The sequence below is a fragment of the Jatropha curcas genome, chromosome 7, assembly GCF_041381405.1.
Source record: "Jatropha curcas cultivar XTBG-Jc1 chromosome 7, XTBG_Jcur_1.0, whole genome shotgun sequence".
NCBI lineage: Eukaryota > Viridiplantae > Streptophyta > Magnoliopsida > Malpighiales > Euphorbiaceae > Jatropha > Jatropha curcas.
In genome coordinates, this window is record NC_143157.1 from 22,576,835 (window position 1) to 22,596,665 (window position 19,831).

The following is a 19,831-nucleotide window of genomic DNA, read 5'->3' on the forward strand; positions in this document are numbered from 1 at the left end:
AAAGACATTTCTTTCTCTTTCTTTCCAATTTTGTGCCCTAATTCCCTCATCTCTCTAGAGAGAGAAAAATCCATAATAGAATCAAAAGGTCTAGAGAGAGGGCGCATGACAGCTAAGGGAATTCGGCTGTAAAGATACCAAAACCCTAAACTTTCTTCTCTTATTTGGTGTCTCTCTTCTTTTACACTCTATAATTTCCTAATTTACTGTTTCTTTTGAGCTCAAATTGCTGCATTTCGGTTTAAAAAGTTGAGATCGGCACCGAAAAGCGTCACTTGCGTTTCTTTTCCTAGTAAGTTATCGCTAATTGCCTACTTTATTGTAAGAACCCTTTATATTTTTTATTGGTTTGAACCGAGTTATGATCTCAAATAACCTCACATTTCGTTATCTATTGCTTCAAGTTATCAAATTTTGATTAATTCATTCTTCTTTTTGCACTAATCTGATTGAATTGTATTTCATTGGCAGGTGAGGTCCCACGTTTTGACAAAATTTACAATAATTTCTCGGGTTTTTTGTGTGTGAAACGTCCCTTCTGATGTTTTATTTTCAATCACTGAATCAAAAACCTGTGAATTTCTCATCTAGGCCCCCTTTCTTGTACTCCATCCCATCTATTTTCCTTCCCTCTGATGTTGTTTTCTTTATAAGTGGCTTTAATTGCTTTAGATTTCGCCTGAAAATTTGACGTCTTCGGTACCTCTGTGCTTTTGAGCTCATTTTTGTGGTTAAGCCTTGAATTTGAAATTTGAGGGTGAGAAAGTTGGTGGGTTTTAACTGTGGAGGTGAAAAGTGAAGAATTGATATAAATGGCAGATAGGTATACGTTGGTGTCAATTGAGGACTTACCATCACATTTGGTTTTAGAAATATTGACAACAGGCAGGCTTAGTGCCATTGATCTTGTTTGTTTAGAGTTAACTTCAAAGACTTTTGGAGGGAGCCATGGGCTGTACCCTCACAAGTTCAAGTCAATGGTAGATTTTGCAGCATTTCAGCTTTGTGTTTCTCATGGCGTTTATAATGGGATGGGATGGAATGCTCAGAAAGAATTGTTTGATCGGTGTGGAGGGAATTGGAAGCGGGTCTTAAGATTCTTGCAGACTGTGGAGGAATCGTCTAGCATGGTCAAGACTTCAGCAGGCAATGTACTATTTCTTTATATATTTGCTTTTATGTTTTGATTAGATTAATTGAATGAAATATGAATTGCATATTGCATATGGTAGAGTTATTAAGTATGCAAGGTACTACCACTCCAAACCATTTGCTTATCATTCAAATTTTAGTTATCAAGCAACTCAAAAGCAGTGAAAAAATAACAAATATACTATATTTTCTTTTCTTTCTTTCTTTCTCTATTTTTTTTCTTTTTGGAATATTCATGTCTGGCAAATGATTCTTAGCATTTGTGAATATTTATTATGATCATTCAAGTAAAATAGGAAATATTCACTTATTTGAATTCTGATGATGAATATCATTTGCCAGTGCTTCCACTTGTGAAACAGGCCCAATTGTTATAGATATAAAACCTATTAAGAGGCCTTGAGTCATCATTTTCATTTACCTATGAGCAATTGACACAATTAGCACCAGGTCATTTACCTTTGAAGAATGATAAAAAACTATTTACTACATTCCATCTTTGTAATATAATTTTTGATTTCCGGCAATAGCTTTCTTGTTCATGTGATTGTATTCTCATTGTTTGTGCAATTGCCTCTTTCATTCTCTGATGATTCTAGAAGAGTTCTTATATTTGTCATTTCCCCCCTCCATTTGGTTAAATCAGCAGATGCAGATCACAACTGGAAGGTATCACACATTGCTGATCAGCAATTCATCTGTCTATTCTTGTGGTTCCAGCTTGTGTGGTGTTCTTGGACATGGCCCTGAAACGACACAATGTGTGGCATTTAATCGGATTAATTTCCCATATTTGGGTCGTGTGGTTCAAGTCTCAGCCTCCCACAATCATGCAGCTTTTGTTATGGAGTCTGGAAAGGTTTGTAATCGTTCTTCATGAGGGACATACTTTATTCTGAACCAATTAGTAGTTGCTTTAGGTTGCTATAGCTTCGGAAGACTAATCTGATATTTGTCAAAAGGCTAATATAAAATTATTGAGTATGCTTTTACAGCTATGTGTTTGATGTGGAAGTGGTGCTTGACCTGTGATGTAAATGAACAAAGCCAACTTGTAGTGAGGTGCACACATATGCTTGGTAAAAATTAAAAATGGCCAAAATAAAACTCACTAAATAAATTATGGCCAGGAGTCTTTGTCCAATATGAATTCAATATTTTTAAAGAGAAAAGTGAGGGTCCTCATCTATAATATCTCAGGTATTATTTAACTTGGAAGCCCAAATTCCAAGAAAAATGAAAATAAGACAGGCTGCAAAGAGAACGATATCATTCAATAGCAACAAGGGGTTGCCAACCCACATGCACGGGGAAAATCATTTGCTGTGCGAGGATCTAAGGCATTTCACTCATCACTGAAGTACTGCTGCTTAAGTGTTAGAGGAATGCCGTGTCATTGAAATTTATAAGCAAACTATGTTGTTATGGAAAATGCAAAATAAGTTAGAAGTTTTAATTTTATTAGGCTTGGAACTTGTTGGCTTAATTTCCATGCTTAATTTCCATATTCAAACAAAACGCAATGTTTTGTTTACAAGATGAAATAAATGCAACCATAACCTTGGCTTGAGAACTTGTGTGAAATGCTTTTTCTTCAACACAAATACAAGCTTGTAATTTGAACAGAACTCGTGCTTTAATTACTAAGTTTTAGGCTCACTGCTCGGCTTGCTTGTGCCTTTATCTTGACAAAGCATCCTTGATTGAGTCCAATGTTTTATAGACACGGTTATTGGTGTTTAGCATTGCGAAGAGGGGGCTATATATGAATCTTTTTGTCACGGATATGTATTTAGTTCTGCTGGCTTAAACTTCATAGCATTGCCTTGGTTTTGTTTCTTTTTTTCTCATGCATCTATGAAATATTGATCTAGTGGTGCATATGTATACTCAGGATTTTGTCATGTAGGGAGATTAAACGCATACTGTCAACCCTACTGGACAGGTTGCTGCACTGATATTATTGTTTCTCTTTTTTCCTTTAAAGATTTTCATATTGCAACCAAGAACCTTCACAATATGAACCTTATAGACTGGCAGTGTTACACGTGGTTTATAAAATTGAGTGTAGTTTTGGGGAAAAGTTTTTCTTTCATATGAACCTAATGTTGTCAACTACTGATGCAGGTTTTCACATGTGGAGATAATTCATCATCTTGCTGTGGTCACCAAGATACAAGCCGCCCAATATTTAGGCCTAGACTTGTTGAGGCATTTAAGGGAGTTCCTTGTAAGCAGGTAAATGTCATTACATGTTATTATATATAGTGTACTTTTATGTTGCCAAAATAAATTGTTTATGAGTTAGATAAGAACAGATATGTGGTATTTAGTTGGTCCTGAATATAGGGTGCAGATATTTGTTGCTTTATTTGAAGGAGGTTAGGAGTTCTACTGCTGTATTCGGTTATTGTTTCAATACTATCAGTCTGGTTCTTGGTTTAGTGATCATCTGCAATATCTTAGAAATATATCATGAGCGTAATAGTTAAATCTTTTCATGCCATAAAGTACTCTGCTCATTCGTGAAGTATTTTGCATTTCATCTAATAAAGTACTCTGCTCATTTGTGAAGTATTGAGCATTTTGGGAACATATTTCATGATTATTTCTGAAATGTTTACTAAATGAAGGGGCCAAAGCTCTTATTTGAGAATTTAAGTTGGGTATTAAATCGTCTTCTTCTCTCTGTGGGACATTAATATAGTTAGCATCTGGATTATGCTTCTCCTGAAATGAAGACAAGTCAGACCTACTGAAAATTAATACTAAAGTGCTAAACTTGTTTCAGGTTGCTGCGGGATTGAACTTTACTGTATTCCTCACAAGACAAGGCCATGTATACAGCTGTGGGACCAACACACATGGGCAGCTTGGTCATGGTGACACACTGGACCGACCAACACCCAAAATCATCGAAGCACTTGAGGGAGTTGGCTCTGTTGTCCAAATTGCAGCTGGTCCCAGTTATGTCTTAGCTGTAACTGACAATGGGACAGTTTACTCTTTTGGCTCTGGTTCTAATTTTTGTCTTGGCCATGGAGAGCAGCATAATGAGTTTCTGCCTCGTGCAATCCAGACTTTCAGAAGAAAGGGAATTCATGTGGTTCGTGTGTCTGCTGGAGATGAACATGCAGTGGCACTTGATTCCAGTGGATTTGTTAGTCTCTTCATTAAAGATTTTTTTTTTCAGTCCTTACTTTCTTTGGCTTAACACTTTCAATAACTTTAATTTTTTGTTATGGCGATTGTAGGTATATACTTGGGGAAAAGGTTACTGTGGTGCACTTGGCCATGGAGATGAGATTGATAAGACTCTTCCCGAACCCTTGAACAGCCTTAAAAGCCACCTTGCTGTGCAGGTTCGTTCAGTCTACTTGATTGTCATTAACTTTAATCTTAGTCGTAGGCCACCTATGGTCGACTCTAATACTCTAATTGAGGGGTAGAACTAGAACCCTCTTAGGACCTAATGAATATGCAGGATGTGTCTATATGAAGTTCGATTCTCATAGCTACCTTATTCCCCCAAAATACTGATATTGTTTATATTGGAAGTGAATTTATTAATCTTTATCCCCTGTTTATTCCTTCCAAGGAAGAGAATTTACTTGTGCAAAATGCGTTCTGACCTGTGAAAGCATGCACTAGATATTTCCATGATTGGTCCCAAGTCCTATTTGACAGTCATTGATATCTGTATCAGTCATTCCAAGTTATAATTCCTCTAAGTCCAATCCACTGTTATTGTTTGAAAAAGGAGACAATTAAGCTCAGACTAACTAGTCAACTACTAAAAACCCATGAACCTGACGTTAAAATTGATCTAAAACTAAAAGAAAACTAATAATATCTATTGTGGTATAACATTTGGAAGACCTTTCCTCCACTAAACTGCAAAGAGAAAACTCCATGGATTATTCTTGTTCTGAAGCTTTTCCATTGACCTTCCACATGTAAGTCGTTACCTACCAGTTTAGATTAGAGCTTGATTTCTCCTCTGTGAATTCACTACTGGAGTTTGAGGTTGGCTTAGTGATATTGCTCAAAATTCTCTTGCTGATGCATGTCAAAGAGCTACCCGATAAGAACTGAATGTTTAACTCCAAGTGTACTAATGATAGCTCAGTACATACAAATTATTGCACATTGAGGCAACATTTTTTATAGAGACAAGGATAAATGAAGGCAGTTGGATGCCTCTTTATAATGGATTATGGAGTTTTCATGGTGAGATAGAAAACACCGTCTTGGTGCATCTATTTTAACATTTCTCAACAATGAAAAGCATGTAAGAAATTGGGGAGGGATTACAATGCTTGTTTCCATATTATTATAGTTTATACTGTAAATTACTAGAGCCATACATGTGTTGGCCCTTTCACCTTTTTGTGATTTTTAATTTTGGATACTCAAGAAAGTAGATGAGCTAAGTATTCGTGCTAGTTATGGGGTTTGCTTTTGTTTGTCCTTAAAGCGCTTTACTTCTCTTATGCCTGATTGTGTGGTATGGCAGAAATTTCTTGAAGCTTTTGTATCAAGAGGTTCAACAACTTTTTCTGTGATTTTCTTAGGAAATGCAACCACGATTCTGTAGAACAATCATGAAATCAGCTGAAATATAACTCACATCATCTTTCCCTTACACATTCTTTTCTCTGTTTATGTATCGTGCGAGACCCATCAATGGCTTTGTTTATTATTATCTTTTAGGTCTGTGCAAGAAAAAGGAAAACCTTTGTTCTGGTTGATGGTGGCCGTGTTTATGGCTTTGGTTGGATGGGTTTTGGTAGCCTTGGTTTTCCAGATAGAAGAGTGTCTGACAAAGTGATGAGGCCTCGAATTCTCGATAGCTTGAGAGCATATCGAGTTTCTCAGATCAGCACAGGCCTGTATCACACCGTTGCAGTCACTAGCCAAGGGCAGATATTTGGATTTGGAGATAATGAAAGAGCACAACTTGGGCATGACACATTGAGAGGTTGCCTTGAACCAACAGAAATTTTTGTTCCAGAATTGGCAGATGATACAGACGTTGCTTCTGAATGAGTGTTGAGGGGCTGCCATTAATTTTATGGATTTGTGTAATAACTGGATACTGGTAGATTTTTTATTTTTTTCATCAGAGAATTTGGCAAAATGTAGCTATTTGAGTACAGTGTTAAGTTAATGTTTTCATGAAAAAGACTAGCAGGTGTAACATTGTAACGTTTAATTACTATTTTATCATTATATTTGTTTTGAAAATATTGAGATACTTATTCTTCTCCTGCATACACCAGGTTAAATTCTAGTAAATTCAATATTGAATACATTAAATTGAGAAAAAAAAATCTCTCTAAAAGAGGAACAACCCTCCAAGAGATTAAGGCTAACACCCTACGTTGAGAGGGTCATTACCAACTAGCAAGTACAAATTTGCTAACTGATAAGGAAATAAGCCAGAAAGAACATTGTCGTTAGTATTGTAAATTTGTCTCAAATGTTAGTGGTGGATTATAATTTATATTTGGTAATGTTCATTAGATCTTTTTGGTTGGGAAATTTCATATTTCACCCAATATGAAAGCCCGTTTGGTTTAGTTATGGGTCAGTTGATGAATGTGGGCGTTTGCTAAAAAAGCAAAGTACAATTAAGGATATAATTATTTTTATATTTATGATGTATAACGAATATTTTTTTGAAAACTTATTAAGGTGAAAATATATATTTTTTATTTTAATGTATTATATAAATAAAATTTTCTTAAAAATAATGTTTAACAGAAAAAAATTATTTAAATAATTATAAACAAAATATTTACAAAAATTAATTTAAAATCATTTTTACGAGATTAATAAAGTCCAAATAGAATATAAATTACAAATCATCTATGATTTTCCACCATTCATCGTTACACCTTTTTCTTCTCAATTTTATTTTCCTAATAATCCCTTTTTTTTTTTTTTTTTAAAGAAAAGGTACTATAATGATCATTACTCAGTACTAAGCATTAAAGTTATCACAATAGTCTGCATAGGAGATGAGTAAAACGTGGGCCTTGTGTAGCATAATCCATTTTCGCCATTGCAAATATTAATAATAAATATCTAAGATAAAAAAACTTATTAATAGATATTTTTTCATAAAAATTAAATCAAATTATTTATGCAAAACCAAATAAAGAAACTGATAATTGTAAAGTATTTCCTGCTACATGAAATTTTTCAATGCTAAAGGTAAGCATTGGATTGATTTGGTTTAAATCAAACCGAACTAATACAAGTCAAATGAACCAAATTTTTATATAAAGAAAATTAAACTAAATTGAATTATCTATAAAATAAAATTAAGTCGGTTAATTTTTACAAACACCAAATACATTCAATAATTTCTATACATGTAAATTACTTCTATGCCCTTTTTCCATTTTTTTTTTTTTCTTTCCGAGACAAACTCTATCTTATGTCTTAACATTTTGTAGACATGGCTTTATCAGCTTGATTCAGTTATATTGTCCTTAAATGACACTAAAAGAGCTTGTCTGAAAAAGCATAGCATAATTCCTCTCTTCGCTTACCCTTTTTAGCTATCAAAAGAATTTCATTTCATCAAAAAAAATCTTTTTTGCTAAATGCATAAATTCACAATTTATTTTTCATAAAAAATTTTGTGACATTATAGCGTAAATATTTTTTGCCCTTCTGCTTTTTAGAAATTGAGTTTGTGTTCTGATCCTTATGGAGATTGAAGTCGCTTATCATTTCAGTCAACACTTCATTGATAGTAAATATAATTTTTGAAACAATAATTCTCTATTATCTAATAACGAGATTGTTATAATTTGGGCAAAATTTTCTCCCCAAAACATGACTAACATGACATGGAAGTTGTAGTGGGTAAATAGATAGGAGATAATAAGCATGTGCAATCTAGAAATATAGATTATATATAAATAAATTATTATGTCCTTTTTCTTTGAAGCCAAACACTATAATATTATATCATTTTTCCTTCATTAATAACCAAACAAAAATGTACAATACATGCATTATCAATTTAGATTTTATTAAAGGGTCTTTCTGTGTAAGTCACAGAACAGAAGTTGGCCAATATTAATATTTTCTTTTTCAGTTTCCTTTCGTTTTCAATGCTTATTAATATATCCACCAGCTGTATTGATATGACCATACCTTTATGAACAAGCCACAATTTTTGTTTCAATTTTTTCTCATAAATGGTTAAAATCTGAAACAGTACTTCTCTGGGGATGACTTAACCTAACTATAGAAAGAGTTAAGTCTAAGTAGGGTGATAATTATGAGCTTGGCTGGAATTGGATAATTATGACCATACCTTTTTTTTTTTTTTTTTAACCATCGGTATCCGGATGCTATTATCATATACGTCTAATCCTGCTCGGGGCTCGCGATTAAGACTCTTCGCCTCTCTTTAAAGGTGTTTTTAGTAAAAATTGAATCTGAGGGCTTTTTCTGCATATCCGGCTTGTGTTGTGTTGCTAAATGAGAAATCATTGGAAGTTTAATTAAATTTTTTGTTTACAGTACAAGAACAGTAATCAACCACAGATTTTTTGTGATGAAATGTGATTGGACTTGCACATTACATGTTAAATGGTAGCTTTGGAGGGAGAAAGGCCAGCAGAAAAAGAAGAATCAGAATCAGAATCAGTCCGTACCATAGCATACAATTAATAGCAGTAACTGTGTGCTATCGTAACCGCACAAGCATCCTTAAGGACCACACAAAAATATCGTTGAGGACCACTGTTGATAAAAACCTGAAGCCCATTTCTATTGGTATGTCCTGAGATTTTCAATGGCGCAGGATTAGCTTATAAAATCTCCACCGTAACTTGCTCTATGTGCCCATTTCATGAATTGAGATTTTTATCAATTAAATCCTTTATTTTAATTTAAAATCAATTAGGTACTTTCTAAATTCTTATATTAATTAGTTAATTGAATTTCAATGACTAAAATGAGATTTCTTGCTCTATTTGTATATACCCCTTTTGGGGAGTATTAGAGGAAGGGAAGAGAATAATGAAGGGCAATATTATACAAGGAGATGAAATATTAATGGAAGAAAGGCATGTTTTCCTTCCCCAAGGAGATGAAATATTAACGGAAGAAAGGCATGTTTTCCTTCCCTTATATAAAGCTTAGATGTGTTTTTTTTTTTGGAAGAAAGAATGTGGAAATTTCATTAAAAGGAAATACAATATAAACATGAAATACATATATGAATTAACAAGCTTCTATATTTTTACATAAGGAGTCTAATAACAAATCAATTATACAAAGAATACATACTTTTAGCTTGATTTGAGGGTTTCAATTGAATTGACAGAGTAATAAAATTATGCCACCGGTGGTAAGTATGCTCTATTTGGTGATTTATGGCTACTAGTCGATTTTATGATCTTTCAACAAATACAATATGATAACTTTCAAAGTTATTTTATCTACTGGAGAAGAGATCTGTATTTCGATCTATATTACTGTTTAAATAACGAAATGACGTACATAAAATCAATGTGAAAGCAAACTTAAAAAGAAAACTTAAAAAGTCTATCAAAACAGATAGATCTGAAAATAAATATTGAAAATCTATTAAAATTGGTAGATCTGAGGATATTTATTCAAAACCTGTATTAAAAGGACACATGTGTGAGGATTATTCAAAGAAAAATAAAACTAAAAAGAAAATGTCTGAAGGAGAGGGATTGACCATCTGTCTCAAATTAAAGAAGATGAAAGAAGTGCACCAGTGTAGGGAGGCTACGAGGAAAGCAAATTTTAATACAAGTGTGATAAATTTTGAATTTTAATACAAGTGTGATAAAATTTTATTAAGACTATGTTCGATTCACTCCAGAACTGAAAATAAATGCAATTCTTAAAATCTGATTCTTTTTTTTTTTTTTGTTTGGTTCACGAGAATTTTAATTTTGTTTATATTTCTATATGTAAATATCTCTAATTTATATTGAAATAATATATGTTTTAAATTTAGCTCTTCATATAATTAATTGATTTTATTTGATTATTTAAAAAATAAATTTACAATTAGATTTTTTGAATTCAAAACATCTACTTCCATTTCCATTTCAATTTTTTAAAGTCAAACAAATAATGAAATGTATTCATCAAAAAGTAGACTGCACGTTTGTCTGTTGGGCAATATTAATCGTTTTAGCATCTGTTAATTGTAGTAGCTGTTAACTGTTTATATAACAATTTAAATTAGAAGTGTAAAAGTAGCTGTGTAATTAGTTGTTTTGATTTAAAATGATAAAAAAAGTCATTTTAATTGTTTAATTAGCTGAATTTAGAGGAAAAATAATAATGAATATGATAAACGTTAAAAGCTAAATGTTAGAATATTTAACGTTTTATGAAATAATCTCTCTATAAGTTATTATAAAAGTTATGTTACCGAATGTTACAAATAAATTTTTGATTTGATTAAAACGTTAAAAGCTTTTACTAGTTTAAAAGTTGTTACCGAAAGTGATATTTTCAAACAAACGGTTAAATCACATTTTTAAGTGAATTTTACTTGCAATGCAATTTTAAAAGTTTAAAACACATAATGTGCTCATGTATTACCTAACAACTTCCATAATAAAAAAAAATATTGAAAGGTTGATAGTTGACACGCCTACACGTATTATAAAGTATTTGTACCAAAAAAAAATTTTAAATATTACCAATCTAGTTATGTGTGGTACGTTACGCGAAATATGCCATTTTAATATATTATTTTTAGAAATTTAAATAGCATTATATTAATTTAATATTTTTGTTCTTATCATTATATTCTAAAGTCATGAGATATAAATTTTAATTACTTGTATGCAGTAATAATGAATAAGCCTATAATAAGTTTATTGTATTACTAAAAAACTATTTTTTTTTCTACAAAAAAAACTCTTTTTTTTAAATTAATAATTTCAACAATAATTTGATTATATTAATGAAAAAATTCTTCAGATATTTTAATAATTAATAATCATATATAAATTTTAAATTTAAATTTTTCACTATTTTTTTCTATTTATAATCACTTTACAAATTAGTAATAGTATAAGAAGAACAGTTATGAAATTTTAATTAATGAATTATTAAATTATATTGTTAATTTCATTAATTATTAAAAAAATAAACTGAAAAGTTTTATTATTTGAAAATAATATTAATGATAATATTATTAATTATTTAACTATTGAAAACAATTGAAAAAAGTATAATATTATTAATGATATTAATATTAATGTTAATTCAACTAATATCTAAATTGAAAAAAAATAAAATTGAAAATAGCATAAAATACTGTTTTTCTTGTCAACTTAGTTACATTTTACAAATTTTTAATTGTATAAGAAAACAATGTTTTTTATTTTTTATTAACGATAATGTTATTAAATAATATTATTAATTTTATATCACCAGAAAAAGGAAACTGAAAACTTTTAAAATATGAAATAATATTAATGATATTATTATTAATTATTTAGTTAACATTTAATATTATTAATGATATTTATAAATATCAGTCGTTAAATTCATTTTGAATAAATAATTCAAATTTTATACGTCAATAATTAACATCTAAGTAGAATAACAATACCTAATATGTTTTTGTGTGGACCTAAAACGCTAATAGTTATCTATTGATTCACAAATCATAAAATCATATCTCAATTGATCATAAAAATCGAACAACTCTGTAATCACACAACCATTGTTATATCGATCAAATTCACATCAATAAAATACCATGGAAATAATCTTGATATTATTTGCAAAGAGAAATTCACTTCATTTTTGGTGAATGTATAATTCTGATTTTCTTTATAGTTTCATTATATTAAAAAGAAAATCCATACAAAATTCCATAACAATATAAAAAATATAAAGATAATAAATATTAATGTTATATTTATATGGATATAAATATTAATGATATTGTTAATTATTTAAAAAAAGAAAGTGAAAAGTTTTTAGAATGTTAATAATATAATTAATTTATTGGAAAAATTGAAGAATATCATTTAATGATACGAATTCAAGTTCTCTATCAATCTATCTATACTAATATAAAAGTGGGAATGAGTGGGAATAATGTGATTTTTTATATCACCCTTAATGCAATTTAAAATATTCTAAATACCCGTAATGATGTTCAATTATAAAATTACAGTTTATTAGTTGATTGGATATAATTTATAAAAATTAATTTTAAGCCAATCATATGCAGTTTGATTGTCTTCTCACTTATGTGAAGAGTAGATATCTCTCGATCACGAGTGTTTTCACCATTTGATTATTGTGTAATTCACAGTGTTATTTTGGCCGATTATGTTTCCAAATGAATAAAAAAACCATTTTTTAAATAAATACATATAAATAATTAAACATTTCAAATTTTTAATTTTTATTTTTACTAAATTTATTTTTCTAAATGAATATACCACGATAATGAGATATTTGAAATTTTTTTATATTTTATTTATTAAACGTTTAATTCTTTTTAGAAAATATATAAAAAAAGAAAAAATATATATATTTTTTGCTTTGTATGATATGATTGGATATTCTTTTAAAAAAATAAATTTTCAAATAGTATATGTATAATATTTTATTTAGGAGACATATAAAAAAGAAGAAAAAAAAATATCATTTTTATTAATGTTTTTGTTCTTTATGTTTGTAAGATTTGATTGGATATATTATTCTTCATTATAATTGTATATAGATATTGATTTAGGGTTAAGGGCATGAGGTTGGAGATTGAGTAATGACTTAATTTTCTTTTTGAGTATCTATTAAGGTTTTGAAAATCTGCATTTTATAAATTATGGCTTAAAGAATTAAATTTAAGGATTGGGTTGATTTGGGGTTGAGGCCAGTAGGTTGGAGATTGAGTAATGACTTTATTTTCCTTTCAAGCACTTATTAGAGTTTGAAAATCTGCATATTATAAATTATGGCCTAAAGAATTAAGTCTAAGAATTGGGTCCAACTTTATTCTAAGATCACTTCATTATATATAGAATTAAGTACATAATAAGTAGTATTGCAAATAGTTTGTACAATAAAATATAATACAAATTAATCATTTACATTTATTTTAATCTAAACAGGACTTATGATTTAATATTATATGGATAAAAAAATGAGCATATAACGAATATAGTCAATGTGCAATGCATGCCATACAAACGACTAGTAATATATATAAAAGTGGGAATGAGGGAGGGAATAATACAAACGACTAGTACTATATATAAAAGTGAAAATGAGAGAGGGAATAACGAGATTACCTATAATAAGCTCAATGAAATTTTAAAAGTTCTAAAATATCCTTTTGGATAATTGATAATAATTTGATTTTATTAAATAACATGAATTTTTAATAACTGATAAATTAAATATTATATTTTGATTTTATTAATTGAAAAATAAAGATAGTTTAATTTTGATTGGGTAAGTTAATTTTCAATTTGAATATAAATTATATTAGAAAGTTTAATTTAATTTTAAATAGGAAACTTATTGCATGTAATTAAATAGTACATTTTAATATATTTATTTTATATATTAAAGTATTTGAAATTTTTTATTGTACAATATTTATTTCGTTAAACTGTTTACTTATATTTATAGTTACGAAAATTTGAAACTACATTTAAAATCTATTAAAAAAAATTATATTATGAATACCATATGAGGGGTAATTAATTGCATACAATATCTAAAAAAATCCCATTTGATTTATTAGATATAATCGAAGAGCCAAAAACAAATTCTTTGCCATTTACAATTGGAATTATTAAATTCACAATAATAAATAAATTTTATAATGAAAGATTATCGATAAACATAAAACAATACTTAAATAAATCATATATAAATTATATTATATTATATTTTGACAGTCAATGTCTTTTTTAGTTGATGTCTATTATCTTAAAACATTCATAATATTTATAACTTTTTTATTTTGGTATACTATCACAAAAATCTTTTCAATTTGAATATCAAGAATTTATGTATGTATTTATTTTCATATATAAAACACATGTACTATTATTTGTTAACTATTTTTCCTAGACAAATTAATTTTCTTTTAAAAAGGTGCATACATATATACTGATAATATATTTATGTGTAAGTTCATATATTATTTTATAATTTAGTGTCAACACATATAATTTGGTATAATATATATATTGCAAATCATTCTATTAAAATGAATGAATTCTTTCTATTACATTATTAAATGCATTGATAATATTTTGTTGTATTGATTATAACTAACATATTTTGTTATATTGATTAGATGAATGGATTAGTGACTAAAAAAATATCTATTATAAAAAATATCTTTAGAAAGCTTTTAATTTCATTTGTTGAAAAAATAAAGTAAATTTAATTTAATTTAATCGATTATATTAGTTTCTTATGTAAATTAAATTATACTCTAACTAATAAATAAAATAAAAGTAAATAAAATAATTACAACATGAATTTCAGCAAATCTTATAAATTATATGCTAAATTAAGGAAAATATTATAAGAACTATAAATTTAGTTGTTAATTTCATATTTGATTAACTATTTTGCCAAATTCAACTTTAAACGGTAACTCTGGAGCATTAGCTATAACTTAGCTCAAATAATTTTATAAACTTAAAACTAATTGAGAAAAATATTGAATTAGCAAGAGGTTCATAGATGTACAAAAATTAAAATACAAGTAAGAATAACAAGTAAAATATAATGAAAAACATGTATGTATAAGTGCTAAAATTATCAAAACAATCAATTATTAAATCAAATGAATTTACTATAAAAAAAATTAAGAAAAGTAACAATAAATTGTGACAATTAAAAATATATTTTAAAAATAATAATGTTATATAATATAAAAGAGTAAAAGAATTATTTACAAGTAAAAAAACGAGTACAAGCACGTTGAAAAAAAAAAGACTAGTTATATTAAAAAGTAAAAATATTAATTATAATTCAGCAGGATAATTTTTTTTGTATTATGCAATGGTAGCACCTTAATACTTTGATATTGTGCCACATTGAAAACTATATAAATTCCATAACAATAAAAAAAAAAAATTTGAAGAAAATGAACATCAATGATAGTCACACATCAATCGCAAATCAATGACTAACGTTCGTGGAAATTTTTGGTGCCACGTTTAGTGACTGCTTTGGACTCGATCGCAAATAGGTTGTTTTGTTCGCTGAAAATATCCTTTCATTTAATCATGTATCGGTCGCAATTAGTCATTGTGTAATCGCAATGTAGCAATTAATTTTAGTCTGTCGCTGGGTTTTTTTTCCAGTGTAAATATTATTGATATCGTTAATTATTTTTAAAAATTAAATATTATTAATTCTATTAAGTTAATAAAAAACTGAGGAATATCATTAATATTATTAATTTTTCTATCAATTGTATTAAAAAATAATTTTCTTAAAAAAAAAAAGACTCCAACTCAATAAAATAATATTTCTAGCATTATGCCATCTCAACTACTATGTTTGAGCTTTTATATATTTTTATACGTATTACAATTGTTTTTGTCTATACCAATTAAAAGTTTGTTGTTAACGTTACACCGATTGGCAAAGGCGCGTGAGATGAGGCAAAGTTGCGTGTAAAACAATTCACACTACTAGATCCAAGAACTATAGAATATACATATTTCTAATGTAAGCTTGCAAATTAAACTGCTACAGATAATTTTAGGGAGATATGTCACTCTAATAAAAGACTTGCAGTCCTTGGGCTTTTTCTTTCTTCGAAAACTTCAAATGTAAAAGTGTTTTCTTTTCCTCATATGGTAACCGTGAGCTCTCACCGATGATCATTTATTTATTTTTTCATTTGTATTTTTTTAAAATGATTTTTAAATTTATATATAAATTGAAATTATTATCGTCTAAAAATTGAGATTTATTATTACTCATATCTTAAGATTTTATTTTCAGTTCTGATTTATTGTTGTTACCATTATAGTAATTTTGTTGAAGGTCTTTTATTATTTCGATAATTATGCAGAAAACAGTGTTGATCTCATCTTTGATAAAAGTAAAAAATTTGAAAGTGATCATATTAAATTTATAAAAAGACTATGGAATCAAACATGACAATGAATAGCCACAAAATGGAGCAAGTGATTTCCTACAACACAAATATTATGCTTTGTCGATTCTATTAAATACTTCAAATTAATATTATTTTTATATATGTATAAGTAATTTATTATTAGAATTGTTATATAAAAGTATAGAAATATTTTTGCATACAAACATATTGATTTGCATTTTATATTCCAAAAATGAAGAAATGAATAATTTGAGAGAGAGAGAGATTTTGTTCTAGAATGTGTAATCCACACACCTCTGAGTTGTCATCATTAAAGCGGATGAGCAAACTCCATTGTCTGGATTTTTCTCAAATGGCTCCATTCCTTCCATGGACTGTTCTTAAAATGATAAGTAAAAGTGAAGTAACATATCACTATGGTTACATGTGACAAGGATTGATACCTATCCACTATAATACCTAAAAAAGATGTTAACACTTCTATTATTAATAATATCAAACAAGCAAATAATGAAAATAAAGAAGATAGATGACATAAAACATCATCTCCCCTACCCATTTCTACTTTCTTGAATTCACAGTGAAAAAACAAAGAAAAGGGTAAAAATCACATGACATAAACAAAGAAAAGAAAGAATACAAAGAACCAACAAACCCCTCATCCAAATTGATTAAACAAACACAAAAAACAGAAAAAAAGTTGCATATCCACATCACATAAACATTGCTAATCCCTTATTCTCTTCAACTAATCTCTCACCAAGTTAGCATTTTAAAGCCTTAGAAGATGATTGAACACCAAAAAGAAGAAAACTTTTACTAGAAAAGTTGTTCTTCACACCCTCTCATCTCCCCAAACTTGGTTTTTTTATTTATTTATGTTAGGCCATGTCCTCTAAATGTTCCCTAAAAACTTTTAACATGTTACAGAACGTGACAATGCCAACTAAACCACAATCTTCCTCTATTACCCACACATAATTAACTCTATGAGTAATAGCTTGGATCATCACTGCAACAAGTGAGCTTTTTGGATGACAAACTATTGCTTCTGCTCTTCTCACCATTCTTGCAGAGTAACTCAAGGACCTACTGTACTTCCCTGATCTACACATTGTTGCTCCTCCTGATTCTTCATCTGATGAAGATGATGATGATAAAACAGGACCAAGTGAATTTGTTGAGTTAGTGAACTGATGAAGCAGAGTGTCTAGTCCTCTTTGCTTCAATCTTGACATCACCAGACGGACTAGGTCCTCTGGCGGGCCTCTACAATCAATGTAGGACATTAAATCCGCACAAGACAGGGTAGCTATGGCTGCTGCGACAGTTTCATCGCAGCAGTCTAGTGCGAGTGGCGAGAGTTCACCAATCAAGATTCCCTCATCCTCGTCCACAACTGCAATAGAGGTCTGAGTAGTGAGAGCGCGATAAATGGGTTCAAGCGCAGAGGAAGCAGGGGAATTGTAGTCTATGGTGATTATATCAGTGCTAATGATGCCAAGTTCGTCAATGGAGAGAGCAGGGAAGGGAGAGAAAAGGCCGATGGAGCTCAAAAGGAATCTGATTATATCTTCTTGAGTTAGCCAGCAAAATTCACGGCCGTCGTGAATGGTGGTGGTTGCTGCTGAGAGTTTCTGCTGCTGTTTTCTTCTTAAACTGGACGAACTGAGCCTAGTCTTTATTGGCACCACTAGGTTTTGAGCTCCTTGAAGGATTCGGTCAATTGCTTCTAATAAGCTGAAAGTAAAAAAGAAAACAGAGTAAGTATTAACAGAATTGCAATAAACAGAGCAAGATTCAAATCTTAGCTGCAACTAAAATTTATATATACAAGTTACAAACAGATACAGTGATTGAGATTAACAGGATTACAAGAAAAAGAACAAAATCTTTAAATTTGGATAAACCCCTAACTCCAAAATTGACAACAAAATTTCAGATTAGAAAAAAAAAAAAAAAAAGATCCAATTATAAAACAAAAACATTCTTAATCTGATTAAGAAAGCAATTAATTAACAAAAACAAAGTAAAAAAAAAAAAAGGGAATAGTAGCCAAAAAAGATTATGGGGGGAAGTAAAGTAATTAATCAGAAAAATGTCAAAATTAAACAAAACTTTGAAGCGAAAGATAAAGTCTATGATGGGAAGCTTTTACCATTTGCTCATATCTATCTTTCAACAAGCATAAAACAGAACACCTTGGAAGAAGAAACTCCCATAAAGAAAATAAACTGAAAAAATAAAGAATAAAAACCCAGATAAGATTCAGACAAAAAATCTGAAACTAAAAAGGTAACCAAAAAGCCAAAAACACAATTTTCAATACCTTGAAGATGGTTCCACATGCATAACAAGGTGAGGAATCTTAGGCAAAAGAACGGAGACAGGAGAATTTAAAGCAGTTGAAGGTGACAACAAATTTTCATCTCGACAAAGATAACATATCACATCTACAATGCTTACTTTCCCTACACATTTACACTCCTCTGTTTCAAACCCAGAATTTGTTTTTTTGGTATGGTCACAATTCCATAAACTTAAGAAGTTATCGTCAGAGTTCTTCAGAGCTGAAAGAGCTTCAGCTATGGTGGCTGTGACTGGAAGAGACCTCAAAGCAGGCTTGCCTAAACAGAGGTCGGATACCTCAAGTGCGAGCAACCTCACTGCCATGCAAGAATAAGTAGAGGAGTAGAAAGAAGCAAAGAAAACAACTGAGGGTAGTGGTGGTGGAGGTGGTAGTGGGTTTGGGGGTTGAGCTTGAGGGGATATATATACAGAAGGAAGGAGGAGGAGCTATGGTGTGATCAGTAATGCACTTTGCTTTTGGACTGTAGAGGTACGGTATATGGTACAAATAAAAAAAAAAGTGGTGGGTCCATAGTATTTTTGTTCGCATTTATTGTCAATTCAATTACTGTTCAGAAAAAAAGTTTTTTGAAATTTTTTTAACTGTTTTTTTAACAAAGGGTAAATAAAATAAACTTTACAAATGGAGCTTAAAATATAAGATCCAGAAAAAAAAAAAAAAAAAAAATATATATATATATATATATATAAAACCATAAAACTTTACCAAATTCATATCATCATTATTACAGCTGGATTTAGCGACTGGATCTTGGAAAAAAGTCTTAAAACCCATATTACAATCCGTTCATCCCGCAGGCTCGGCGAGGGACTAGTTGTTAAAAATTACTAAAAAATTATTGAATTTTGATTTTACAGTGCTTAAAAATGTTCTATTTACAATTTTAAAAATAAATTTTAATTAATAAAAATTTATAAATTATTACTTTGTCAATTTTTGAAAATTATTTTATTGTTGTTATTGTTGGGTTTATAGTGGGCTGAATATATAAATTTGCTTATGAATTTTTTTTTTTTTAATTTTGCTGCACTTTCAAATTTTAAATCGGGATAAGTTCTTAACACCCAAATATAGTGTTAGGAAGCATATTGACTTGAGTTAGTTCTTAACTATTTTGATGGTTGTTAACTGTTTTAATAACGTTTGGCTATTAGTGTTTAAGTAGCTTT

At 29.4% G+C, this 19,831-nt stretch overlaps 2 protein-coding genes across 3 annotated transcripts; one reads left to right on the top strand and one right to left on the bottom strand.

Annotated features, from left to right (window-relative positions):
• LOC105644248 (Regulator of chromosome condensation (RCC1) family protein) lies at window positions 1-6,399 on the top strand. 2 transcript variants are annotated; one of them, XM_020683276.2, is made up of 7 exons: window positions 1-292; window positions 472-1,151; window positions 1,799-2,011; window positions 3,280-3,390; window positions 3,944-4,312; window positions 4,407-4,514; window positions 5,866-6,399. In XM_020683276.2, the coding sequence occupies exons 2-7, from the start codon at window positions 813-815 to the stop codon at window positions 6,199-6,201; spliced, it is 1,476 nt and encodes a 491-aa protein (XP_020538935.1). In that variant the 5' UTR covers window positions 1-292; window positions 472-812; the 3' UTR covers window positions 6,202-6,399. The 2 variants fall into 2 exon arrangements, with proteins under 2 accessions (XP_020538935.1, XP_012084924.1); XM_012229534.3 differs by having other exon boundaries at window positions 1,802-2,011.
• Window positions 6,400-16,821: 10,422 nt separating this feature from the next.
• On the bottom strand, window positions 16,822-19,076 carry LOC105644247 (CBS domain-containing protein CBSX5). The gene is made up of 2 exons (XM_012229533.4): window positions 18,621-19,076; window positions 16,822-18,031 (listed from the first exon to the last, which is right to left on the bottom strand). Exons 1-2 carry the CDS (start codon window positions 18,962-18,964, stop codon window positions 17,173-17,175), a joined length of 1,203 nt encoding a protein of 400 aa, XP_012084923.1. The 5' UTR covers window positions 18,965-19,076; the 3' UTR covers window positions 16,822-17,172.
• Between the last annotated feature and the right edge of the window lie 755 nt (window positions 19,077-19,831).